Source organism: Sus scrofa, chromosome 7 (assembly GCF_054392235.1).
Source record: "Sus scrofa isolate SSC_HxYL_T2T_F1_AM1 chromosome 7, Sscrofa_HxYL_maternal_Yorkshire_Landrace_v2.0, whole genome shotgun sequence".
NCBI classification, from domain to species: domain Eukaryota; kingdom Metazoa; phylum Chordata; class Mammalia; order Artiodactyla; family Suidae; genus Sus; species Sus scrofa.
The window spans coordinates 112690910-112717836 of NC_139389.1; the positions used below are offsets into that span (position 1 = coordinate 112690910).

Genomic DNA, 26927 nt, shown 5'->3' on the forward strand with positions numbered 1-26927 from the left:
CAGTACTTGGATTAACAAGCCATTTGAAAGATCAGTGCTTATATATCTTACACAAACTGATTCTAATTATCAAGTCGTGCTTATCTGGGTTGCATCTAGTGTTTAATCAATTGGACACTTACAAATAATGGGTAAACGATTTGTTGTCATACAGAGTTGAGCTCTGCTTTTCATGCAGTGAGAGTAACGTTTTTATTTTAACACTCATGTGATTGATTGTCTAAATGAGTCGGAACAGTCCATTAGCCATGTCAGTGCCTGCCCTCTTGCCAGGCTGTAGCTTTATGTTCGGCTATTGTGTACTGTGTTACATAATCCCCTGCATGCATTTTCTCCACCTATTTAGCTTGAATACATACAAGGTGACTGCGTTGTCTCTTCAGCCTCCTTCTCAGTGTAAACACTCAGTATAGAAAACAGATTTGGGGCAGTATTACATTTTTCTAATGGAGAGTTTGGAGAATTGAATAGGCTTAGAAATGTGTTTGTCACTCTTTGGTTTTGCACCCTTTAGTTATGGTCTCTGTCAACTTAGTATGGTTTTCAAGGTGATAAGAAAATGCTTGAGCTTTAGCTACTGGAAGGAAATTAAGACCGATTGGGATCTTGGGAAGAAAATGTCAGTCGTGAGAATATATAAAGGAGCAGTTTCTTCAAGGTCCTCACTCTTTCTCCTTGCAGGCCCCTTATTTGCTCTTTTAAAGATTGGATCATGCACTGCCAGTGCCTTTCCTCCTGGTAACAATCAGGAGGAAAGTAGTCCATGAATTAGAAATGATATGATTTTGCTTATCTAGAATGTTATTTAGCAAGGAGCTTTCAGCAGTCTGTTGTTTGTTGACATGCGAAGGAGATACCCAGCATCTGGGGTGATGCTGCTCTTGGTAGCCTTCTCCTTCCAGGGAAAATTCATCATTGAATGAAGAGATTGGGAAGGTTGTGAACTGTTTTGGCGGTTTTCATTAGGTATTTGCAAAGGAATGCACTCTCAAGGCTACATAACTTCTTCCTTGATGGATGTGCATGGGTATTGGCATAAATATGCATGTGATTTCCATAGACTTTTTCACTCACATTGGTTTTATTTCTCATTTATTTACTGGGACAGCCTCTTTTCTTAATGATGTCATTTTTCTCCTATGACCTTCCACATAAAACCAGTCCTTTTATTTTAAACACACCGAGATTCAAAGGAGGAAAGGAAAACATTTCTTTTGGTGAGTAAGTGTGATTTACATGGAGTAGGAGGAGGGGGTCTCTGGCTTAATTTATTCAAGGTTTGGGATGGTGTGGAAGTCAGAACATGGCTCAGTGGAATCTTTCATGCCCTTAGAGCATGTGGTATGTCCAGAGCGATCAGCAAAGGGAAGGGTAACGGACATGGAGAGAAAAGTCCAGAGGCACTGGGAGTGCAGAGTAGGACTGCTCTCTGGTCTTAGGCAACTTACTTATTCCTAGTCATCAGTTTCTTCCTTAATTAAATAAGGGTGTTAAATCAGGTAATCTCTGAAAATCTCTCATAGCTTTAATTTTTTTTTATTTTGACAGACTCCTTGGCCTATTTATATGTAAAATATTAAGCACCACATAGCACATTAAATAATATCCTGGTTCCTTGCTATTCTGTGTCAGACCTTCCCCCTTTGGAGGCGACTCTATGATTAATTGAGACTTCTCTTAAGAGGCACTCCTTTCCTTGCTCATTTATCTCAGTTCAGTGGGCACACAAGGTGTAACTTCCCTGTTTATAGAAGACACCCATTAACATACCATGTGCAGTGCCAAGGACAGGCCTAGTAGCCGGCTCTGTACATTTGCATTGTTAGGAAAAGAGCTTAGTGGCGATAACTGCATTTGATTTGTCATTTTCTGCTCTAAATCCGGGTCACCTCCAGTCTACGAAACAAGTGCTTATCCAGTTGAACTTTAACAAAACCATTTCTTCAGACATGTGAGATCATGAACATAGGGCATTAGGGGATTGGGTGGAACTATTTCAGACATACAGATGGTGCCAAATTTCCACTCCATGTTTTGTGGGGGGCTGTTTTTGGTAAAATGCACCCAGCATGGGTTATGTGCTGAGCAGTACTTGCTACTTGTCTGTGTGGTGGACAGGTCCCTTTTGCGTGTGCCAGTGTGTGTGCAAAAAGAAATGTGCAGCTGTATCCACATCCTTGAGTCCCTCCGGAATACACAGGGCTCACTTAGCCTCTTCTTTAACTGGACTTCTGGACTGTGAAGTTGAGGTTCATGTTTTAATGACATTGTGATGCTATGATGAATTTAATAGTATCTCCCAGGTGGTCATCTTTTCACATTATAAGAGTGACTCCCTTACCTCAAGAGGAAAATATATTTTGCTGATTTTACTTAGGGAACTTACCGAGGGCTATGATGGTTGATAAGGATCTGAGTTAAGGTACACTGGCTTTGGTTAATAAGGCTGAAGTGTAGGTCTGGAAGGGAAACTAGAGTTGCCTCCTCCTGACGTTGTAGCCCACCCCTCTTTAAAGGGAAACTGCATGTCTAAAGTTGTGTTGCTGCCCATTTCCTTTCATTGAGGAGGTGCTTTTGATAGCTTTTGACCAGGCCTGATGTGAAGCCAGCCACTCAGAGTGAGGCTGCCTGGCAGGAGGTCAGATGGAGGAACACACACTGTGCGTCTAACTGATAAATCAGGCTAATGCATAACTAAATCAAGTACATTCTATCCACTTACCTTGAAAAATAAGACCTTTGAAACTACCTGGTTAAGTCAGATTTACCTTTAGAATTTTTGGATGCCTAGGAGTTCTGCTTTGGGAAGCGCCAACACAGGGAGAGCCAGTCCCTCTGGTCTTTAGCCTGTGGCCTTTCCCCCTTCTCTGCCCACCTTGAGCTCCGTCCTGTATCAGCAGGTGTCTGGTATAAATGCACAGAGATGTCTGGATCCACATGACCAAGCTCTGTCCAGACCTGTGCAAACAGTCCCCCATGGCCAGCCCTCCGACTGTGAGATATGCACATCACCAACAGTGTGATTTGCCTTTGGAAAATGGATCCAGAGAAGAGGTCTACACCCTGGGAACAGGCTTGGGGCTCTTTGGGTTCGATACTACAGGACCCCAGTGTCTAGACTATGTTCTTGAAAGCGAGTACAGGTTCCAGTGGAATAGGCTGTGTTGGCTCTGCAGACCCTTAGGACTCTGGAAAGAGAGGTTTCACAGGATGGTTGCATCCGACCACCTGAAACTGCAGACCCCTAGGACAGAGGTCCCTCCTCTAGGGGAGGTGTTGCTGTCTTATCAAAGCATATGACTGCATTTCATTCTCCTTCTTTCCTTCTCTGCTGTATCATTTCCCCAGGTCCAGCCTGCTATTTAAAAACCCAGTGATGTTCCACTGGGCTCAGGACTCTACCATGGAAACCAAATTTAGCTGGGTTATTAATGGATGGAAATTAGAGTCAAATCTTTCAGGGTAATTGATTTTTAGTTATTGGTCAATAAAAGGTACCTAGAGCTAAAGAACCCTTTGTCAGAGCAGTTACTTATCCATTTTAAACCAGCTCTTCTACAAGCATGTAAAAGCTAATATTGATGCAAAGGCAACATAAGCCTCACTTTACCATTTTGCATGAAATTCTCCTTTAGTTTTTTTTTTTTTTTTTTTTTTTCTGAGGAAATTGAAAGGAAAGGCAGCAAGCTTTCCTGCACCATCGTGTTGGTCTTCTACCCTTGTGTGTTGTCTCCACAGTTGCCTTCTCTGCTAGTTTCCCTGGTACTTAGATACAGGTCTTATGGAAGAGTTGGAGGGAGTATTGTGCTGATGTCAGGTCCCTGGCAGGGGCAGTGTCCTGCGTGTGTGTTCTCTTTGGTATTTGCGCAGACCTGGCCCGTGTCATGCAAGCAAATGTTGACTGCTTTCCCCTTCCTTTCCCTGCAGCTCGAGAGGAGAATGTGGCCACTTTCCGAGGCTCGGAGTACCTGTGCTACGACCTGTCTCAGAACCCGATCCAGAGCAGCAGTGATGAAATCACCCTCTCCTTTAAGACCTGGCAGCGGAACGGGCTCATCCTGCACACGGGCAAGTCAGCTGACTACGTCAACCTGGCTCTGAAGGATGGCGCGGTCTCCTTGGTCATTAACCTGGGCTCCGGGGCCTTTGAGGCCATTGTGGAGCCAGTGAATGGAAAATTCAACGACAACGCCTGGCACGATGTCAAAGTGACACGCAACCTCCGGCAGGTAATGGCTGAGGGGAGAGAGTGCTTGTGATGCAGTTGATGGATGACGTGGCGAGGAGTAGAGAGATACCACATGGGTTTGGATGTGTCAAAATCTAACTTTCTTTCAGCCTTTGCAATTTCATGAAGATAATTATTAAAATATGTTTCTCCTCTTACTTCAGTTCTCCATTTGTGCTTGTTATTTAAGAAAAAAATTCAGTTGTATAGATAATAAAAGTCATAAATACTTTCCTTTTATTCTGCTTTCCTTTTTATCATTTTCTCGCTTACGTTTGAATCTTGCGTTGTACTATTGTTAAATTCAATTAGGGACAGCATTTTGTTTCTGCAGCTCGGTAGATTTTTCTCATTCTTTGCATATGTTTTTCTTTTTAATTAAGTTAGCCATTGCCATGATGCCATGATTTTAATTCCTTCCAGAAAAAAAAGTCTTCTCTCTTCCTTTTGATTTACCAACCCCTCCCCCACTTTTATCCTTTTTTGTTGTTGTGTTAACCTCTCGCCTTGGCGTAAACTAGCTGGAATCTTTCTGAATCCCTCTGTTTCTCTGTTCCTTGGTGCGGTGGTGGCCCTACTTTATTGCCCCTGTCTCTACCTCGGAGACTCTACAGTTGACTGGGAAGGCCTGGAAAGTGGAAGGACCCACATAAAAAAGTCAACTTTGGAGCAGCCTTTCCTGGTTCTGTCCGTGCTTGAGAACTCCCATCGCTTTGCCGATTCTAAGCAGGCAACTCCGTCAGGTGACAACACTCCCAGAAAGCCTTAGCCAAGTGACGTTGCTTTCCATTTCATACCTAACAATAACAACACCACCAGCCCACATCAGGAAAACAGTAAAAGCATTTCCCGTGAAAGTCAAGGTCTGTGCTGAGACTTCCTTTTCCAGGTTCTATTTCCACTTGGTTTTTCTCCTTATGAATTTGTCATGAAGCCCAGTTGGACAGCATTCATCCTTTATTAATCAGAGAACATTATGCAGATTTCCAGAAGGTGCTTATCAGATTTTCTTCTGCAATATGATTGATTTAATGCCTTCTAATATAAACATGAAAGCGTAAGAACTGACAGATATTTGCATATTTTCTGTTTGATGAAAGCGTGACTCCTTAATAATGCTAAATAGATGGGGAAGCCTCACACGATGGAAACTGCAGTATTTGAAATACCCATTTCCACACTTAAGCATGTCAAGGAAGCCCCTTGGTTGGAGATTCTAGTCCACCTGTGGTGAAACTGCCAAATCATAAGAGTTAGAACCTCCCATCATCTTAATACGTTTAGATCAAACATTGTTGAATCACCGCTCTGTGTTTTTCCTCCAAGACCAAAGAAGCCTATGGCAGATGCTCTCTTTCATCACCTCCTTCCTGCAGTTATGGAAGAGACCTTCTCAACGGCCGACAGAGCCCAGATCAAATTTCTATTTGCTACCATACAAGGGCTTGAAATGTTTGAGTTGCCGAGATTAGCCCAAAAACTAAAACGTGACCTTTGGCTGATTTTGACTGGCAGGTACCCCAGGAACGCCCTTGAGGCTTTGGTTAGCAGAGCGCAGGATGTTCACGTCCTGGGGGCGCCATCAGGCTGTGGGCCTCACCAGCTAATCTCTTTCTCTGTCAGTCTCCTGCCCTACACGCTCCCTTGCCGTTCTAGAATGATTTCAGTTAGCTGGAGAAAAGGCTTGTTTTCATTTCTACTAAAAGTCCTTTTTCTAAAATAGGATTGGGCCCTAATTCCGCCCTTGACACTGACATGGGGACAAACCAAACTGTAACTCAAATATTGGTTGTGCTGTTTTAGTCCAAACAAGCAGAGGAAAGTGATGCTGGAGGGTTTCTCTTCCAAGTTCTCAGACCAGCCTCCTCTCTGTGCCCTTGGATGAGCCGTTTAACCTTTCTACGCCACAGTTTCCATTTGGGAGATGGTGATTACACTCGTCCCCAGCCATGTGTGGTGGCTAAATATGCAAAGCACCTTATGTTCCAGTAGGATTATGAGCTCATCCATGGTTGGGTGCTAGACTCACTGTGATGTGCCCATGATTTATAGGCCGAGTGTGCTGTCAGGAAGGTGACTGTCTCAGTCTGTCCCCAAGGATGCAGCTAAGCAGAGCTCTCAGGACAAGGCTCTTGAGTCCCTAGGGTGCTGGAGGCATTTCTTGTCAGAAGGAGTATGAATATCATAGAGAAAGTGCACCCAGCATTGGACCTCATTGAAATTCTGACTGATTTTTGCATCCGATGCGATTTATTGAAAGGGGAAAATCTCAGAAAAGCAAAGTTGATTTTTGCAAATATAATCCTTTCAGTGCTGAATCATCTAAGATAATTTTTTCCCATTAAAGAAAATATTTATAATTTTTTTTGGAGTTCCCTAGGATACATGTGAAGGGGTGGGAAGCCCCTCTCTTTTTCAATTAAACTGTACATCACTTCATAAATATTGGATAAAGACCTGATGGCAGTCTCAGCTGCTTTTTTGGTAAGGTCAAATGTCCTTTGTGGTAAAAATTCATCTGAGGAAAGCTTACTTGGGATTTCTTGAAGTATTTATTACCAAATGGAGCAGAACTTCTCCCCATTCTTCCTCCTTGGTCATCTACTCACAGTTCTGCTTTGGGGCCATGCCAGCGCCAAGGTCAGGCAGGTACTTTATTGGGGGTTCTGATTAAAGGAAGGAATGTGGATTATCTATAACTAGGAATAGCAACCAAGGTGGTGGGGAGTTTTTGGTTTTGTTAGGGGGTTTTTTGGCCCATGACCTTGCCCGAGTCCAAGGTCATGGCCATCACAGGAATTGCTTTGCCTCTTTATGCCACTTTAGTCAAACCACAGTCACAAAACTGGGATTGCCCATCTTCCAGCCTTCTAGCCTCCCAGTTCGGGGTGCGTTGGTGATTTAGCATTTGAAAACAGCAAAGAGAGACTAATTGTAGGGCTTCTCTAATCACCTTAAACCTGCCAGTCTTCTATCCATGCAAGAAATTGCTTACAGGCTTGAAAACATTCTTAAAGAGGAAAGAGGGGAGAATGATTCCAACAGGAGGCATTCTGGCAAAGTCAACAGAATAATAACTTTATTGGGTAATAAAGAAGACTCTAACTCTTTTGATGCATTCTAACAACAAAGTTTTCTGAGCTGAGAGGAAAGGAAAGAGGAGAAAAGTCCCCCTTTTGCTGCATTAGTCCACACAAAATCATGGGGGTGCTGGATCTTTAAGTTATACCCGTGGAAACCCCGAGTAAGCTACATATGTCGCCTTCCTTTGCTAGATGTGAGCCTTAGATGTTTTAGGTTCTTTTCATCCTAGAAGTCATGATTATCCATGCATGTAGTCAGAGGTGAAAAAAAAAATCCCCCAGGTATTGGCATTTCAGCTCTCTCTATCTGTATACATGTGGAATGATGAACTTTGGGGGTCTTTTCTTTCAGGACAGGTGGATTGTATATGTGCTAAAGGGTGGGAAGGGAGCGGGGCAGGTATTCGTTCAGAAGAGCACTTGAACAGTAAGTATGCTGCTCATCTTGACTGGGGTGAGGTCTGGTCTGAGAGGTATTTGGGAGAAGTGGGGAGTTAGGGTGACAAGGTGGACTGCAGCCCCTCTCCTGGCTGTGCCCTGGGTGCCGAGGTTTTCCATAGAGTCCTGGTCTCATTGTCTCTCCCCACTCTCTTTTTCTGTGTCGGGTGCCTTTTTTTTGAAAAACTAACACGAGATCATTCATGCAATGTGTCATTTTACTAACCGACTAATGTACTAACACCCTAACGACTCATCTTTGTTTTTAGTTTTTTTAATTAACAATCGTTCTGTTCACAATTTTTAATTTCCTTTCTTCCCCCTTTTCCGCAAAGCACTCAGGCATCGGACACGCTATGGTAAACAAACTACATTGTCTGGTAGATATCATTCTTATTGTCTCTTTTTTTGGGTTTGCCGTGTGTTGCCCCCCTTCTCCTCCCCAAACCCCCTTTTATCCTCTTTAGACTTGTTTCTTCTTTTCAAATTTTTGTTGTTGTTGTTGAATTAAATACAAGCCATTCTTTTTCTTTAAAAAGAAAATGGAAGGGGATGTACCTGTCCTGACAGTATTTGGATGAGTTTGGTTAGGACAGTTTCTTTTTTCCGCTTTGTGATTTTTTTTTTTCCTAAAAAAAATTTTTTTAAAGAAATCTTCATTTAGCTAAATTTGTTTTGTTTTGTTTTCTTATTTTGCAACCGTCAAGTTCCAGACTAGGGACAACAGAGATTTCTACTGAGCACTTTCTTCTCCCTGTATCTTCCTACCCCTCGCTCTTTCTCCTTTCTCCTACCTCCCCCCACCCCGGCCCCCCGAATCCTTTTTTTTTTTAACTTTCCCTTTGTGTGGCCATAGCTGCCACCAGTGAGCTGGGAAGGAGAGAACTCCACTTCCTGTATTCTTCCTTTCCCTTCTTTCACCTTACTCCCCACCTTGGCCAAAGGGAGCTCCATCAATTGTGTTCTCTGTACAAACTCTGCATGGCATGTTCTTGTCTCGTGGGTTTCCCCATCGCCATCAGAATCTGTTCCCTCATTCTCCTCCTCATTACTAACAACCTGCCAATCATCACCCCCACTCCACTTTCTTCCTTTCTTTCTTTTTTTGTCTCCACTCTTCATTCTCCTCTCATCCTTCATGTATTTTGGGGTTGGGTTTGGACTTTTTCTTTTCTTTTTTGTTAGTGAGGGAGGTGCCAGGCAGGGGAAAGACGACCCTTTACTTTTGAGTGTTTTTTGTTTTTTTTTTCCCACTTCCATCTTGTTTTTCAGTTGGTTTAGTGCATGTAAGTGTGAAGTGGATTTTGATTCTTTTCTTTAGTTCTCCTCACCTATGTCCCATTTGTCTCCCTTTTATTCTTCTGCCTTCTCTCTTGGCTCCAGATAATTTCTGCATGGGTGTGTCTGTGTACGGTGTGTGCATGCTTTGAGGTCCCATTGTTTCTTTCTCCCTCTGCTCCTTTCATGGATGTTGGGTATATGGGTACTGTTTCTTTCCTCTGGGCATCATTATTACTTTGGCTATTAGGCCTCATCATTCCTTTCTTTTGTTAATGTTGCTGTTTCTTTTTGGGTCATTTCTTTACTTGGTGGTGGTGGTGGCAGAGAAGGGAGGGCAGGGATTGGTGACTTGGGTAGTTCATGGCATGTATCATCCATGACTCATCGAAACCAAGACCCTTCTCCTTCCTTCCCTGAGTGCATGTTTGTCAGTGTGGTGTGAGCCAAAAATAAACAAACACAAAATTAAAGAAAAAGAAAAGAAAAAAGAAAAAGAATCAACAACCAAAGACCAACCCCTTAACAAACTCCATCGTCAAATGTCTCCTTTGCTGTTTTTCACTCCCACCATAAATAACAATCATTCAAAAATAAACAATCATTTTACCAATGAACTGAGACAAGTGGTGTCGTCTGAGGATGGTTCCATTTTCTAGCCTGACTGAGTGAAGAGTGTAATGGGTAGAGCGAGTTGCTCAGCCGGGCAGTTCCAACAAACTCTCCCAGGAGTCTGCAGAGGATGCTGGAGGCTTGGGCCACAGGGAAGACAGACCAGAAAATGGAACTCGGCTGCACATACCAAAAGCAAACCAAATTAGAAAGAATACTTCACCCAAATCTTAAAGAAAGTGATGCCACAGGTAGGGGAAGCCCCTGGATTTTGATGAGAATGGAAGGTCATTGTTGGGAATTTTTTTGTCCCTATGTCCCTCCACCAGGTGACGATCTCTGTGGATGGCATCCTTACCACGACGGGCTACACTCAAGAGGACTACACCATGCTGGGCTCAGACGACTTTTTTTATGTGGGAGGAAGCCCGAGTACCGCTGACTTGCCAGGCTCACCCGTCAGCAACAACTTCATGGGCTGCCTTAAAGAGGTAAAGTTCACCCATTCCATTTAATCACTGACTGTCTAAGAACAAATGGAATTTCCGGTTCCGTCACTGGACCTGTCCTCTAATCTGTGAGGCCTTAAGTTGTCGCAGAAAAGACTTTGGACTTGGAAGCTGAGGCCCTAGGATTGCTCCCAGGTTAAGCTGGTGGTATGACCTTGGGTTTCCCAGTTAAGTGCTCTCTGGTTCTGTTTTCTCATATCACTAATGGGGAACCTGATCTCACGGGTAGCTATATGCTTTATTAACTGAAAGAAATAGCTCTGATGAAAGGACTTTGAAATCACAAGGAACTGGATGCGTGTAAAGTTTGATTATATACTTTTGACCGGGGAGGTAGGGAGGCCTTAGCTAAAAGTAGCTCAATTTGTGGTTGTGTGTCTTGTCTAAAACATAACATATGTATTATTTTACCTTTTCCAAGCTTGGTGTTCCCAAGAGTCTCATTATTTGAGATGAAGGGCAAATCTCAGAATATAATATTAAGGCCCAGAAGACCGGTTTTTCCTTTTTTTCCCCCCTCCCTGAAAGCTAGCAGCTGTGAGAAAGCAGTAGGGCTTTGCCATTACTCATTTATTAGTATTGTAGCTGATGTGTTGAGACCTCTCTCTGAGAGCAAAGGAGGTCCAGTCAAGTGTAAGTTCAATCTCTCAGGTCAATTGTTGAGGCGAAAAGAATCAGACTTGATTTGCTGGAGTTCTTTCAGCACACAGTGTCATCAGAGTAGTGCACTGCATTTTTTGTTTAAGCTAAGCTAAGCTTGATTGCCTAAGATAGCTATACCATTTCCCTTGGGAAATTCCTAGAGAATCTAACAGTGTTCTTTCTTGTAGGTAAAGATCCCTTGTGACATGTTACGAGCCTCCTCTCAGGGCGCATGTTTTATTCTTATTATGGTTATTTGAAATTTGTTGAACATCAGTTACACACGAGATGGCATTGCACATGCATTCATTCATGCCACTCCGCTGTGAGCTGTGTCTAGCCGGGAGTTGCATCTGTTATGCCTGGCATAGAGCAGGTACAGGATGAGTGTTTATTGAACAGATATGTTTCTGAAATAACCATTGGATACCTTTTTGTGCTGTAACTAAACATAATAGCTCTTGGCAAACCATGGTCTCCATGTTTGAAGGCTTGAGCATCTGGAAAGAGAGGTGATCTGTAAGTGCACAGTTATGGCTCAGGACACTAGCTGTTCAGTGCCACCAATGAAATGCTCTAATTGATCAGAGGAAACAGGTCCATTTTAGGTGGGAATTAGCTTTGGAGAAGAATTGGTATTTGAGCTAGGCATTGCTGCAGTAAACCATGTGTTCGTGGAAAGGAAGGCGTAGGAAGGAGAGACGTGACAAAGGAGGGGAGAGTCCCATGAACGCTTTATTGTTCTTAGTCTGAAGGGCAAGAGACAGACAAGAACCCGGAATGCTCTCCTCCCTCTGCTGGACGTTCCCTCGGTGTTTGTTGGCTGCAGGGACTGCACAGGCCATTCCTGACAGAAGTGCAGTAGTCATTAGCACACTTCTTCCCTGGGATTTACTCCCATTTGGATAGAATAAAGGTATAAACTACTCAGTGTCTAATGGACCCTGAAAGGCTCTTAAACACGGTTAAACCACACTCTGTGGGAAGTGCACTCTCATCAGAAATAGGAACATTCTGTACCACACACGTGGCTCAGGAATGAATGAGGCATTGATTGCCGTGGAAAAGTTCATCCTTTTTGGTAGTCAAACAGCCCGGAGCATGGAGTTTCTCTTAGGCAGGATCTAGGGGTGGCCTCTAGGACTAGTTATCCCTTTGCACACAATTACCTTGAACCATCTCTAGGTATGTATTTTGAGACAAAGGAGCAATTTCCCAACAGCAAATCTATCAAGCAGGAAGGACGCCCCTGAATATTTTGAAACAAACCTCATAAAAACATGAAGCTATCTATGATGATCTCATCCATGCAGAGGCTGAAGTAAATAAAATTGCTCACGCATGTGTGTGCGCACATGCACGCGCACACACACACACACACACTCTTACACTCTCCAGGTAAGTCTGTGAAGAGTGGCACTTAATAGCTTAAAAATGAAAGATAGTTCTGAAAACCAGTATCAATAACAGAAATAACATTAATAGTAATAAAAATATACACATATCTTAGCTGGAAGCTAAGCATTTATTTAAATTCCGATCAAGTAAGAGAAGGTAAATCCAAAACACTAGGGGGAATGGTAGGCAAAATTAGCACTTTATTAACGATTGCCCCCACTTCTTCTTTACATGTATAGTATAGTCTTTCCAAGGAACGTGGGAAGCTTTTCCATTTGTCCGAGTTTGTTTAAACAGATAACTTTGAGTCAAATGAAATCCTGACCTAGTCTTTCTTTCCATTTAATCATTACAGTTCACTTGTCTGTGGGAATGTCTAGGAATTTCTTCTCTTGTCCTTGGCATTTCTTTTTGACAATTTAGTAAACAACAAAACTCCTGGAGTTCCAGTCATGGCTCAGTAGAAACAAATCTGACTAGTATCCATGAGGATGCAGGTTTGATCCCTGGTCTTGATCAGTGGGTTAAGGTTCTGGCATTGTCTTGAGCTGTGGTGTACGTTGCAGACTCAGCTCAGATCCCACGTTGCTATGGCTGTGGCGTAGGCCTACGGCTATAGCTCCAATTTGACCCCTAGCCGGGGAACTTCCATGTGCCATGGGTGCAGCCCTAAAAAGCTTAAAAAAAAAAAACCAAAGAACCCAAAAACCCCAAAAACAGAAAATCCCCCCAAAACAAACAAAACCCCAAAAAACGCTCCCAAGGAGTTTCCGTTGTGGCACAGCAGAAACAAATCCAGCTAGTATCCATGGTATGCAGGTTCAATCCCTGGCCTCACTCAGTGGGTTGGGAATCTGGCATTGCCATGAGCAGTGGGATAATTCGCAGATGTGGCTTGGATCCTGCCTTGCTGTGGCTGTGGCATAGACGGGCAGCTGTAGCTCCCATTCGACCCCTAGTCTGAGAACTTCCATATGCCACAGGTGCAGCCCTAAAAAGACAAAAAAACAAAATGCTCCCATCTCTGTTGGGACTTTGCTATTTTCTCTTAGAACAGTCTAGTTATTTTATGATTCTTTCTTCCCTTCCTTACCTCTTTTTTTTTTCTTTCTTCTCTGGTTATTTGTGGCTCTAAATTGCCTTAAATTAATCTGGGTGCTTTATGTGTCATTTTTTTTCAAAATGAGGACCTGGTAAAAAGACACTATAGGACTTTTCTTCCAAATCATTGATACCTTGTGTGTGGCACAAAGTAGTTTTTAATCTTTGGGACTGCAGTTACTTGACACCTGAAAGTTAAGTTCTGGCTCTACTCTTGAGTCAAAGTGTGGATTTCACTTATGGGCACAGCTCCTAACTTGATACCACCCTAAAAGCCACAATAGAGTGTTCACATTATCATCCAAATATTGAAGTACTCTGCATCAGTTCAAGATTTGTCCACTTATACATCACAGAATCTGTGCCTTGTTCCCCTTCCTGGTTTTTTTTTTTTTTTTTTTTTTTTTCTGTGTGTGTGTGTGTGTGTGTGTGTGTGTGTGTATTTTAACATGTCTGTCTGATTTTTGGTCTTGCCATCTTCCCAGCTCGTAGAATGGTTCTTAGCACCTAGTGGGCTCTTGGTAAATATTTGCCAAATGAAATCATGTGTTTATAAGTTAAAAAAAAAACAAAAACAAAACCAGCTTTTAGATAAATGCCCTTAGGCGCTCTTGACCATGTGACTTTCTTGGGGGTTATTTAAGAACATCCTGACATGGCAGGAGTTGAATCTTTTAGGAGCTCCCCAGCTATCTGATATAAGAGAAATATTACATTAAAAGGCTCAGCAAGGCTTAAAGAAATGGGTTGGAACCCCCTTCTGGGAAGAACGAGGTTGAAAAGGCTTTGAGGAGGCATCGTAGTATAATGAAAAGAATAAAACCAGAAAACCTAGCTGGGAATACCAGCTTTATTACCAGCTAGCTACATGGTCTGGAATAAACCACTGATCTTATTTGAGCCTCTGTTTCTTAACCAATAACACAGAGATAATAAGACCTCTGCTATGTTCTTTTTAAAAATAAATGATATCATAAACATAAGAATGAAACATACATAAATATACAATGATGTTTTTTACAGTAATTATGGCTAAAGATTGTTTAATGATTCTTGTCAGTTTATGAATGTAAATATGAACATAAGTGAAGATATATGAATACATGTGTATCTCTGTATTTCTCATATTACCAAATGACTATCCGGGGGGAAAACCAGCTTTATTCTGAAGTTTACCTTACTGATCTTCCATGAAATAAGGATAAGCCACCCTACCCACACTCAGTCATTACCTAGTTTGTGGACTTGGACAATTAATATCAATCTCCCTTCTATTAAAATGTGAGCTCCCTGAGGACAAAGGCCTTATCTTTTCACAGGTGTTTCTGTAGCACCTAGAAGAGTGCCTGGCATAAAATAATGCCCTTGGAGTTCCCACTGTGGCTCAGTGGTTGACGAATCTGACTGGGAACCATGAGGTTGCAGGTTCGATCCCTGGCCTTGCTCAGTGGGTTAAGGATCTGGCATTTCCGTGAGCTGTGGTGTAGGTTGCAGATACGGCTTGGATCCCGTGTTGCTGTGGCTCTGGTGTAGGCTGGCAGCTACAGCTCCGATTCGACCCCTAGCCTGGGAACCTCCATATGCCATGGGAGTGGCCCAAGAAATGCAAAAAAGACCAAAAAAAAGTCCTCAATAAGCATGTCTGGAATTAATCAATTGATTAATCAATGAGCCAGCCCCATGGAACTCTAAAACCTGGAATTTAGATACACAAATATATGCTGAAAACCTACAATATGCCAAAGACTGAGCTAAGATACAGAGATGAATCCGACACAGTTCTTGCCTTAAGAGGACCTCACAGTCAGTGTGGGAGAAGACACACAAATGTAATTTTAAGAAAAATCAGTTACTGCACAGAAGAGGCATTCACAGGTGTAGTGGGCTGCTGACCAGACTTAACATAGGGAAACCCTGTGGAGGAGACAATGCCCAGGGTGAGGCTTGAGGACCAGTAGAAATGAATGGGGAAGCAGTGGTGCTCCAGGATGATGGGCAGCATGAGAAAAAGCACAGAGAAAAGGCATATCCCTGTGTCTGGGTGAGGAACTTGCCCACAGTACGCCAATGTCAGGGCACAACGTATAGGATCAGGAATTTTGAAAATGTATCTGCAAAGTTAGGTAGGGGGCCAGGTTATAGTGAGCTTTTTATTTCACAGTCTACCTTTGGTCCTCAGATTGGGAACCACTGAAGGATCTTAAGTAGTAGCATGACATAGATTGGCAGCTTGTCCATCAGGCTTACATTCTTTGAGAACTGAAGGTAGTCTATCTACTGCTTCTACTTGATTTATACTTTTGTCTGAGGAAGTGGAGGACTAGACAGAAAGGCTGGTCTGCTGGCTTTAGCCGTGGGCCAGGAGAGTGCCTCTCTGAGTCTTTGGGTTTCTACAGATAAGCAGTTCTTTCTCTTATTTCAGTTTCTAAGGACCCTCCCTGACAGGTACATTTCTCCTCTCCCTGTCCTTGGCACCACTAAGTTACTGTGACTGGATGAAGCACAGGAGAGTAGAGGAAAGCCATTCACGACTGAGTTGTATAGGCAGTGTGTGTATCACCAGTACCAGGGAGCTGGTCAAGCCCCAGTGTGTTGAGGTCTTCTGTATTGTTTGACCTGGTCCTTTCTACACCATCCTTCTTTCCCCTCTGCTGGTATGTTGGCTCTCCATTTAGCTTTCCATTGCCCATGGAGACACTCACATGCTGCTGAGACTTCTGAGACCAACTGGTCTATCCCACCTCTCTTTTCTCATGGCATTTCTGGTGGTGGGGAGAAAGGGAAGCAAGAGAACAGAACACGTATTTAAAGGAAAACGGATTGGGTAGGACATCATTGTGCACATTACATTCCATATCCTTTTGTGATTATTAGCCATTTAGAACCGAATGAGATTTTGCAGCCAGAGATAGTCTCTGAACAGATGATTAATGGTTTAATCTGTAATAACTTTACATTTTATAGAACCCTGATAGGAGTCCACATCTGGTGAGCCAAGCTATTTAAGGCTGTGTTAATTCTGTTAATTGCTATACGTTTATTTGAATTGCTGGCACCTGCGGGCTTTGGGATAATGTGTTTGTTGTTGCTTTAAAAAAAAAAATACTTATTTTATCCTGTCTCACTGTCTTTTGCTGCAGTCCCTTATGTGACCACAATTTCTCTTCTGGCTTTTCTTTCGCATTGTCCCCTTTTTCACTCACTATACCTCCCCCCACCCCCGTTCTCATTTTCCCTAGCCCTCTGCTTTTCAAACTTTTGTTTTGGTAGCCTTCTTGATTTCTCAGCTGGCAATTAATTATTCTGTCCATAACCATGTAAATCAGGTCATGGCATTGGGCCTAAAGATTACTTTTTTCTTAGCATTGAGATTGTTATTATTGTGTAGTCCTAGGGTGAGCAGAGATCAAGTGTGAGGGTTTTAGAGTCAGTATGGAAGAGAGGAGGGTTAGCTTTAAAAGCACAAGTCCGGGGTTTGAGTCTTGCTGAGAATCATGCGTTACCAGTTGCAAGACTTTTAGCAAACCACTTGACTGCTCTTAGCCTCAGTTTTTCCATCAGGTGATAATGCTTTGGACATTCTTATGTGAGGAGCAAATGGGACTAAAAATGGAGATGCTTTATAAACTGTAAAGCATTGCGCAAATGCTAATGTTACTATTTACATTATTAAATGAAGCCAAATTTTTCAGATCTATTTAAGCAATCGTTTACTGCTCTTTGCTGTTTGTGCAATTCAAAAGTTGCAGAAGTGTTTTGTTTTGTTTTGTTTGCTTTTTGAGCCGCACCTATGGCATATGGAAGTTCCCAGGCTAGGAGTCAAATCAGAGCTAAAAAATTGCAGAAGTTAGGCGTCAACTGTACCTTAATAAGAAGAGTGACTGAACTAGAACTTGACTACCAGATCCAGTTCTGATACTAATTAGAAAACCATAATCCTCTTTGGCCCCCCATGTCTTGATCTGTAAAAATAAGGGTAATTATCACCACCAAACCAAACACATATGACTCTGGAGAACTTCTAATGTAGAAAGACAAGTCAAATAGCAATGCAGAACTTATATCTCTACTCTAAGGAGGATGCAGAAAAGCATATGTGGTCTTAGAGGAAAGAGTGCCTTGACAGAATGGAAGGATCAATGCAAAAAGAGGACCAAGAGGGACAAGATTCCAGTGAGGTAGAAAGAAGTAGAGACGTGAATCAGAATGTGGCAAATGGAAGAATGCAACAGAAGAAGACAAGAAAGAAGAGAAACTATGTTTCAGGAGTTGTCTCTTGGGTTGACCATAGAAATTGCTGTTATTATGGGTAAAAAAGTCAAATATTGGCAATGTCATGTTTAGTTTAAGAATGAAAGTTTTATAAAGGGGATAAATTGGATCTTCTTAAAACCTCCTCTGGTTTACAAAGAGCTGAAATGGGGAGAGGAGAGATTGGCCTTCTGCGTCACAGAGGAAGAGGTAACAAACCCCTGAGCTACCCTTGTATGATGGTCATGAGGTTTATTTCTCAGAGGGGGCGAGGTGTGAGCACTTAGCCCAGGATGGTTATAAAGAAGTACACCTAGAGATAAATGTACCTGAGGAAGAGTATGAAGAGGGCTTAAACCTCAAGGATGTTTAGTTTACAGTGCTATGACAGACAGAAGGAAGTTCCTCAGGTAGTGCCAGAGGAAAATATTAAAGAATGGTTTGTTCCTTATAACTGATGGGATATTGATGGAGAAGTAAGATACAGTAAACATTTTTTAAAGAGATCTGGTATTCATTTTCCCTTCTTTTGATAAATATTTCTTGATTTTTATTACCCCTCATTCTTAATCCACTGATTTAGTGGCACTGAGTCCATTCCTGGCTCCCTTGATGAGCATGTGCTCTCTGAGTCAGTGGGAAACTTTCATTCCTCTGGGTGTGGTTATTTTGTTTGTAGCTGGACACCTAACCCAGTTTGGGATCAGTGAGATTCGGGCCCAGGACTTGGTTTATACCCTGTAAGGAGGTACTTCTCCTTTGAGCTACAGCTTTGGTTGGTATAAAACTGAGCTTCTAGCCACCATCTTTCCACCACAGTGGGACTAAAAATTAAGCCAGAGAGAAACAGAGAAAAAAAAACAGAGAAAAGCAGAGCTAAAAGATGGAGAGAAACTAGGTCACGGTGCCATTTTAAGGTCCTGGATCAAAAATTCTTCTAGCCAAACTACTCCTGGCTTTCCAGCCACGATTGAATACATTCCTTCTTTTGTCTAAACCAGGTGGAGCTAGACTTTTCTGTCATTTGCAACAGAGCCCTAAATGATGTGAAAGAGCTCCTCACTCATCTTACCCTTGTCTTTTTTTTTTTTTTTTTTTTTTTTTTTGTCTTTCTAGGGCCGCACCTGTGACCTACACCAGGGCGGCATATGGAGGTTCCCAGGCTAGGAGTCTCATTAGAGCTGTAGCTGCTGGCCTGTGCCAGAGCCACAGCAACGCCATATCCGAGCTGCATCTGCGACCCACACCACAGCTCACGGCAATGCCGGATCCTCAACCCATCGAGCGAGGCCAGGGATTGAACCCGCAACCCCATCATTCTTAGTCAAATTCGTTAACCACTGAGCCACTTTGGGAACTCCTTGCCCTTGTCTTTCCTGACAAGAAAATAGGTCTTTGGCCAGCAAAGGATAGACAAAGTTAGGAAATTTAGTATCAGAGCCTGTTAGCACCTAATTGTTCTGCATTAATTCAATTTTCTTGACTTAAATGAATGATATGGGGAGAATTTGAAAGAAAGATTTTTGAAATCCAGGAGTTCCCATTGTGGCTCAGTGGAAACGAATCCAACTAGTATCCACGAAGATGTGGGTTCAATCCCTGGCATCACTTAGTGGATTAAGGATCTGGCATTGCCACGAGCTGTGGTATAGGTCACAGATGTGGCTTGGATCCTACATTTGTTGTGGCTGTGGCATAGGCCAGCAGTTGTAGCTGCAATTCAACACCTAGCCTGGGAACTTTCATATGCCATAAGGGCAGCCTTAAAAAGCAAAAAAAGAAAAAAGGGAAGATTTCTGAAATCCAGTGGGTGGTGGTTTTGGAGAAATTGTAGAGAAAGGAAGAGGTTCCTAACGTGTAGCTGGTGCAAGCTATGGGCTTATGAGCTTCATTGACATCTGAGAAAGATTTTGGATTCCATTATTATCAGTAGATATGAGCCCATAGAAGGGAAAAGAGAACCATAGTCATTCACTAGAAACAAGCCAATATCAACTAAACTCACTTATTGTTCAATATTACTTAAAGTTCAGAAAAGTAATATTTAGGATAGCTAAATATTAGCAAGATACTTTGCAATACATTTTGTGATATCCTTATCCACAAGATGGGGAAAAGGGCTGAATGTAAGAGCTATTAAGTAAAGGAGTAGCTGTTTGAACATTTCACTGGGTCCTGATGAATGGGTCAGTTCCAACTTGCATGGAAGTTGCTGGTTGATGTCACAGTGCTTTGTCTTACTCAACATTTATATTAGGGACTTGAGGGAGAGTAAGAGAGCATGCTCATCAAGTTTGTGAATGAAAGGAAGCTGAGAATGATAGAAATTATGTGCCTATATGTCCTGAGGCTGAGTTAATAGAGGTAGGAAGACAAAGGAGGTGACAGTTCTATAGAATAAATTATGGGCTAAGAGAGTAAGTTTGAACTATAGTTCTTGGCTGCAAAGCCTCACTCTGTTCCCACTAGCTGACAAATGCTGGGCAACTTCCTTAACCCTCTCTGCACCTCACTTTGCTTATTTATTAAATGGGGAGAATAATTATGCTGACTTGACAAGGTTGTTGTGCATATAACTGAGATAACAACTGTAGAACAGAATAATGCTTGGCTACAGAAAAGGCTTTGTAAATTGTGTTTATCAACATCATCATCATCACCACTATGTGATAATGTGGTTACTGGGAGTATTCTCTTCAGTTCTGGATGACAACCGCTTAAAAGGTTAGCTGACTAATTGACAGACTAGAGCATGTTCAAAGCTGAGCCATGAGAAAAGGTAATGGTGCCCAAGAGTCTGACCTAAAAAGGGTTGACTGGTGGATGCCAGAATATTTAACGTACAGGAAAGTTGCTTGAGCCCATGGGCTGAGAGCTGTCTTCATATGTGAAGAACTGTCTTGTGGAAGTGGATTTAAATGTGGATTGTGTAGCTCCAGGAAGTAGAACTAGGGCAAACGAGTTGGAAGCTTGGAACTCAACACAGGGAAGACATTTCAATGAGACCTGTCCAAAGCTTTTTTCAAAATAGTGTATTCTCTGTCTCTCGAGGCATCCAAGCAGTCTGGGAAAACCTTGCAGAGATTATATAGATTATAGCATCAAATGAGTAAACAGTCTTGATTTTCTAGTTTCCTTCTAAACATAAGATCCCGTAGCTCTATAGTGAAGGAACCCTTAGAAAAGAAAGAATGAGACTGATTTATTAGACCGGGTTCGCTATGTTGCAGACATTCCTGATTAATTTCCAAATAAGTTGACCATGTGTGTCCCACCAAGACTCATAGAGTTGACCTTGTGGTAGGATTTGAGGTTCTCAGCTGCTGCCATCATTTATTAGCCACTTATAATTATTTCTTTTTCCTCAGACTTTCACTGGCATCATCTCAAAAACCATTATAACCACAGCAATTATAATCATCGTAACAACAGTAAAGACTAACAGTTATTAAGCACTTAACAATGTGAAGGCATGTGACGTATGTGTCTGTATGGCTAAGTGCTTCCTACATGGTCCCTAATTTAATTCTCACAATAAACTTATGAGGTGGATTCTGTTATCATTACTGATTTGAATTTAAAGATTGTGAGTGTCTAGCCAAGGGTCACCCAGATAGCCAAGTTGGGAACTGAGATCTAAGTACTGCTTCTATCTTAATGCCTACTGCCATCTCTACCAACTGTATGGAAAAACTTGGTGAAGAAGAAAAGGAAGAAGCTTTACAGGCAAAAGGTGACCATTCTGTGGTTAAACCCACTCTAGTGAATGGTCTATCACTACCATTCAGAGGCTTCACTTCAGAGGAGAGGTCCTGTAATCAGGCCGAAACGTCCTGCTGGAGGACTGGATACAATTACTTCTTTCTTTCACCTTGCCATTGATTGTTCTGAGAGGAAGGCAGTTTTTACTTGATTTCTGACTCTAACTGGGCAAATTGATATTTCTCAATCTCTTAATGGAGTAATGATTTTTCACTATGGGACCTGAGTAGGAAGTAGCTCCTCTTGGTATAAATGCCAAGTAGTGGAACACCTTTGTCTTGAGGTGGGCAGCACGTCTTTACTATTTTTTCATTAAAATTTTTTAAAATTAAAGAATAGTTGGTTTACAATGTTGTGCCAATTTCTTCCATACATCAAAGTGATGCACACACACACACACACACACACACACACACATGTTCTACACACACTCACACACACATTCCCTTTCTTATATCATCTTTCATCATGTTTGATCCCAAGAGACTGGATAATATAGTCCCCTGTGCTATGTAGTAGGACCTCATTGCTTATCCATTCTAAATGTAAGAGTTTGCATCTACTAACACGCAAATCTCAGTCTATCTCCTTCCCTCCCACCGCCCCCTTGACAACCACATATCTGTTCTCTATGTCTGTGAGTCTTTTTCTGTTTTGCAGATATTTGTGCCATATTTTAGATTCCACATATAAGTTGATATCATATGGTGTTTTTCTTTTTCTTTCTGACGTACTTCACTTAGTATGAGAATCTCTAGTTGCATCCATGTTGCTGCAAATGGCATTATTTCATTCTTTTTTATGGCTGAGTAGCATTCCATTGTGTATATGTACCACATCTTCTTAATCCATTTATCTGTTGATGGGCATTTAGGTTGTTTCCATATATTGGCTGTTGTGAATAGTGCTGCTGTGAACGTATGGGTACACACATCTTTACTTTTGTTTCAGCACAATATTTTCTGTGAAGTTGGAACTGTTTGCCTCCGAAGCCTTTAAAAAACCAGAATGAGGAACAGCTACTTTTTAGGCTTGTGATGAATTTTCACTCTAGATTCTGGGAGTCTCTCATTTAGCTTCACCATTTTTTTTTTCTCTTCAGGATAAATTCAGTGGAACTCATTGCTTTCTTCAAATGTCACTTATGTACAGCAAATGTAATCTACCACAACATTCCCACTGAGACAAAATCTCTTGTGTCTTCACATGCCTCGAAGGATACAGAAAAAGTAGTCCTTGTACACATATACCTTCAGGGATAAAGTAATCATTAAGTTAATTAAATAGCTATTTTTTTTGGCAAATAAGAGTATATTGCAAATTTGTCACTCAAATATCAAAAGGAATTGGCTTAATAAAAGAATAATATGGAAATATTAGACCCCTAGTAAATTATATACAATAATAGTATATCAGATATTTGAGTTAAGAAATTCAGTATTTCTCACAGATGTAAGGAGCAAACTGGTGGTTATCAGTAAGGAAAGGGAATCGGGGTGGGGGACAACATAGGGGTAGGAGAGGAAGAGGTACAAACTAGTAGGTAAAAAATAAACTATAAGAATACACAGTACAATATATAATATATAGCCAATATTTTATAATAACTATGAATGAATGGAGTATAACCTTTAAAAATTGTGTATCACCATATGGCACCCCTGTAACACATAATTTTGCATAGCACTATACTTCAATAAAAAAATTTTAAAGAAATTCAATACTTCAAAGATAGCTAATGCCATCCCTTAAATCTCCACAATGAATTTTTCCAAATGAAAGTTATGATATTTCTAAAGTTATAGATAATGTAGTAGAGGGGAAAATATGTCCAAAAATTTTATGTTTTGATAATTCATTAGAAAATGTTTAAATTTCAGTATGAAATCCCAAAGCAAAGGCAGACACCCCAAATTTCACCAAATTATTTCCACTGTAAACCTAACAGAATCAGTACAACATATATCAGTATCTGTTATAATTAATTAATTAATCCATTACAATCAATAATCACAAATTAATTTTTAATAAACTATTTTGGGATAATTTTAGGATCATATAAAAATCGCAAAGACACCCCCCGCCCCCTGCCCCACACCATACACACCTACATGCTTTCCTTTAATGCTAATATTTTACTTGAATTGCTACAGGACCTTGTCAAAATTTAAAAAATCAACATTGGCACATGGTTATCAATGAAACTCCAATTGTGTGGAATACCTCCAAAACTAGTCAAATAATGAGGGTAAACATGTCTTTTTTTAAGGGAAGAATACTTCCTTTTTTTTTTCTTCAGTTGTACTTTCCTTTTAATCATGATTCTTTTGTAAGGAAATTTAATCAGCCCAAAGTCCACCTATCTTTTTTTTTTTCCCCAATGATCTGTATTTCAATGTATTTTTTAAAAATTACTCAATGACTTTTATTACGCTTATAGTTGTACAACAGTCATCACAACCACATTTTATAGCATTTCCTTCCCAAAACCTCAGTGTATCCCCCCTCCTCCTAACCTGTCTCATTTGGAAACCACAAGTTTTTTAATGAATTTATGATGAATTTTCACTGTGATTCTGGGAGTCTCTCATTTAGCTTCACCATTTTTTTTTTTCTCTTCAGGATAAATTCAGTGGAACTCATTGCTTTCTAAAAATGTCACTTATTTACAGCAAATGTAATCTACCACAACATTCCCACTGAGACAAAATCTCTTGTGTCTTCACATGCCTCAAAGGATACAGAAAAAGTAGTCCTTGTACACATATACCTACAGGGATAAAGTAATCATTGAGCTAATTAAATAGCTAATGTTTTTTAAAATTGCTTTGCAAATGCCAAAACGACTCTGACATTAGTGTTATGTGCTTTTGTAACCTTGTGTTCAATCCCCCATGTGGACAGGGCGCCACAACTAGTTTCTGCATAAATTTGAAATTTATTTATGAGATAGTAGGACAAATTTTTCACTTTGCAAATCAGCAAAGATGTAGTGGAGGGCAGCAACATTGCACACCAGTTATCAACCTGTGAAATTCTCCTTCTCTTGCCCCAGCTTGTCCCTACAGCCAATATCAGAGCATACACACACACACACACACACACACATATGTTTCCCTGATTGTGTGAGTTTCTGGAAGGCAGGGGCTGGGATTTCTATAGATTGAGTATTCCCTTTAGAGTTAAACACACGTCCTGACACATGAATATTTGGAAAATATTCTTCAAAAATTAATAAATACTTGTGAATACCAGTAATAGAATTATTGCTTTAAATTTCCAATTTCTGTTTATGTCCAGTTTCTCAACAGCATATCATTCGTTTGCTTATTCATGAGTGCAAGAAACATGCCTGGAGTGACTACTCTGTTATCAGATCTCTCCTAGGTGTTGGAGTATGTGGTAAATGACACCATACATAAAGTCCCTAAGCTTACAGAATTCGCATTATGGTTGAAGGAGGCTAATGGTAGATGTGTAGGCACCTAATTAAGATATTTAAAAATAATGGTATGTGGTATGAAGGAAGTAAAAGAGAACAATGGGATGGTGAATGGAAAGGAGTTGGGTCTCCATTGTTCAACTGAATGGCCAGGGTGGGACTCTCTGAGGAGGTGATCATTAAGCTGGGACCTGAGATGCAAGGAAAAGTCAGCCATGCAAAGATCTGGGAGAGGTTACGCCAATCAAAGGAAGCTGCAAGGATGAAAAGGACCCCAGGGCAGGGGCAGGCTTGGAATGTTCAAGAAAGGCAAGGATCCTGATGGAGGAAACAGACTGGTGGTTACCAGAGGGGAGTGGGAAGAGGGGAGGGGCAAGTTAGGGGCAAGGGCTTAAGAGATACGTTTGTGTAAAATAGATAAGAACAAGGATATATTATGTAGCACAGGGAGAATTATAGCTATTATATTGTAATAACATTGGAGTATAATCTGTAAAAATACTGAATCACTATGCTGTATCCCGAAACTAAACTGAGATTATACATTGAAAAAAGAAATGATAGGGAGACCCTTGTGGCCATGGCTCAGTGAGAGAGGTGGGTGAGAGGAAAAAAAAACAAAAAAAAAACAAAAAAACGTTGGTGATCGGACATTCAGCCTTCCTTAAAAGCTCCAAGCTGGGCAATACCAGTGTACCAAGCTCACCTCCATCTCAGGGTCTTCATTTGCTGGTTGTCTGCTCTCTGAGTTGGCTTTCTGCCTCCCTTTATTCCAGAGGCCAAGGTTTCCCTCCAGGTTTCTGAGCTCATCTGTTTACCTGTGCTGAGTACCTCCCGGATCTACTCTTCAGTTATCCCCACTCTCTTACCTTCTAGCCTTGCCTCTCAATTCGATTTCCCTTTGCAGGCTACAAACATGTGTCAGGCTAGCCTATCCTTATATGAAACCATTAGCTTGATGTGTGCCTCTTCAACTCAGGGAGAGAAAGAATGCTTTTTTCCCAGAGCTGGAAGAAAGGAGACAAAACACAGAATGGTTTCGAGGTTTGGGAAAAGAGTGATGAAAAAACTCAGGTGGCGTAACCAAATCCTCTCTAGAACAGAACCGGGGTGATGTATTTGTGTGGGAAGAATGGACCATGGTTCAATGTAATCCAGTAGGCTTAGAACAGCTCACACGACTGCCATTCTCTCAAGTTGGAAACCTCAGAGTGAGCTTTGATCTTTCCTTTTTTTTTTTTTTTTTTTTTTTGTCCTTTCGTCTCTTCTAGGGCTGCACCCGTGGCATATGGAGGTTCCCAGGCTAGAGGTCTAATCAGAGCTGTAGTGGCTGGCCTATGCCACAGCCACAGCCACAGCTACAGCCACTCGGGATCCGAGCCGCGTCTGCAACCTACACCACAGCTCACGGCAACGCTGGATCCTTAACCCACTGAGCAAGGCCAGGGATCAAACCCGCAACCTCATGGTTCCTAGTTGGATTCGCTAACCATTGAGCCATGGTGGGAATTCTCTGATCTTTCCTTCTCACTCCGCTTCTTCCTCTCTGCCCTAGTCTCATCAGCTCCAAATCCCATTAACAATCTCCTTGTATTTCTAGGTCATTTCTTTCCTGTTTGGGCTGTCCGCTCCCTCCCCTCCCTCAGCTTTTGCCCCTTGTCTGGGTACCATAAGGAGTCTTCCCACCTCTGCCCTCTGTTGTGCATCCGGCCCTGCCTTGCCTTCCTTGCTACTTTTCAGCAACATCCAGTGCCCACCATGGATGTGTGTTCTTCAGCCTCCTCTGCATGGTCTTCTGTAGTTTGGCTCCAGCTTTGTCACCACTTCCTCACACTTCTTCTATTCAACCAGAGTGGCTATTTCATCTTATTCGAAAAATGTTTTGAGTTCTTGCTTCTAGAACTTCTTCATTTGGATCTCCCAGCTGAGAATTTCACACCCTTTCTCTCTGCCATCCGACTCTTACTTGTTCTTCCAGGACTCATCTCATGGCTACCTTCTTGATGGGTGACCCAGGTCAGCAGTGGTCTTTCTCACTTTTGAATTCCAAAATTCCAAGCACGTTTATACCACATGGTGTGTATGTGTAGGCGCTCTGACTTTGGAGGCAGACTTCCAGGTTTAAATTTTTGTTCTACTACTTACTATCTCCATGTCCTTGGACAAATTGGTTAGCTTCCCTG

The 26927-nt window shown here is 41.6% G+C and overlaps 1 protein-coding gene across 43 annotated transcripts in view; it reads left to right on the forward strand.

The window, feature by feature from the left end:
- NRXN3 (neurexin 3) overlaps positions 1 to 26927 on the forward strand; it is a 1642123-nt gene that overhangs the window by 469960 nt on the left and 1145236 nt on the right. For all 43 annotated transcript variants that reach the window (XR_014811220.1, XR_014811221.1, XR_014811222.1 and 40 more), the window contains 2 exons: positions 3928 to 4229; positions 9969 to 10130. Coding sequence is in view for 37 of the 43 variants with exons in the window: in XM_084969910.1 (XP_084826036.1) it covers positions 3928 to 4229; positions 9969 to 10130 (464 nt within the window). In the remaining 6 variants the exon portion in view is untranslated. The remainder of the gene's footprint in view (positions 1 to 3927; positions 4230 to 9968; positions 10131 to 26927) is intronic.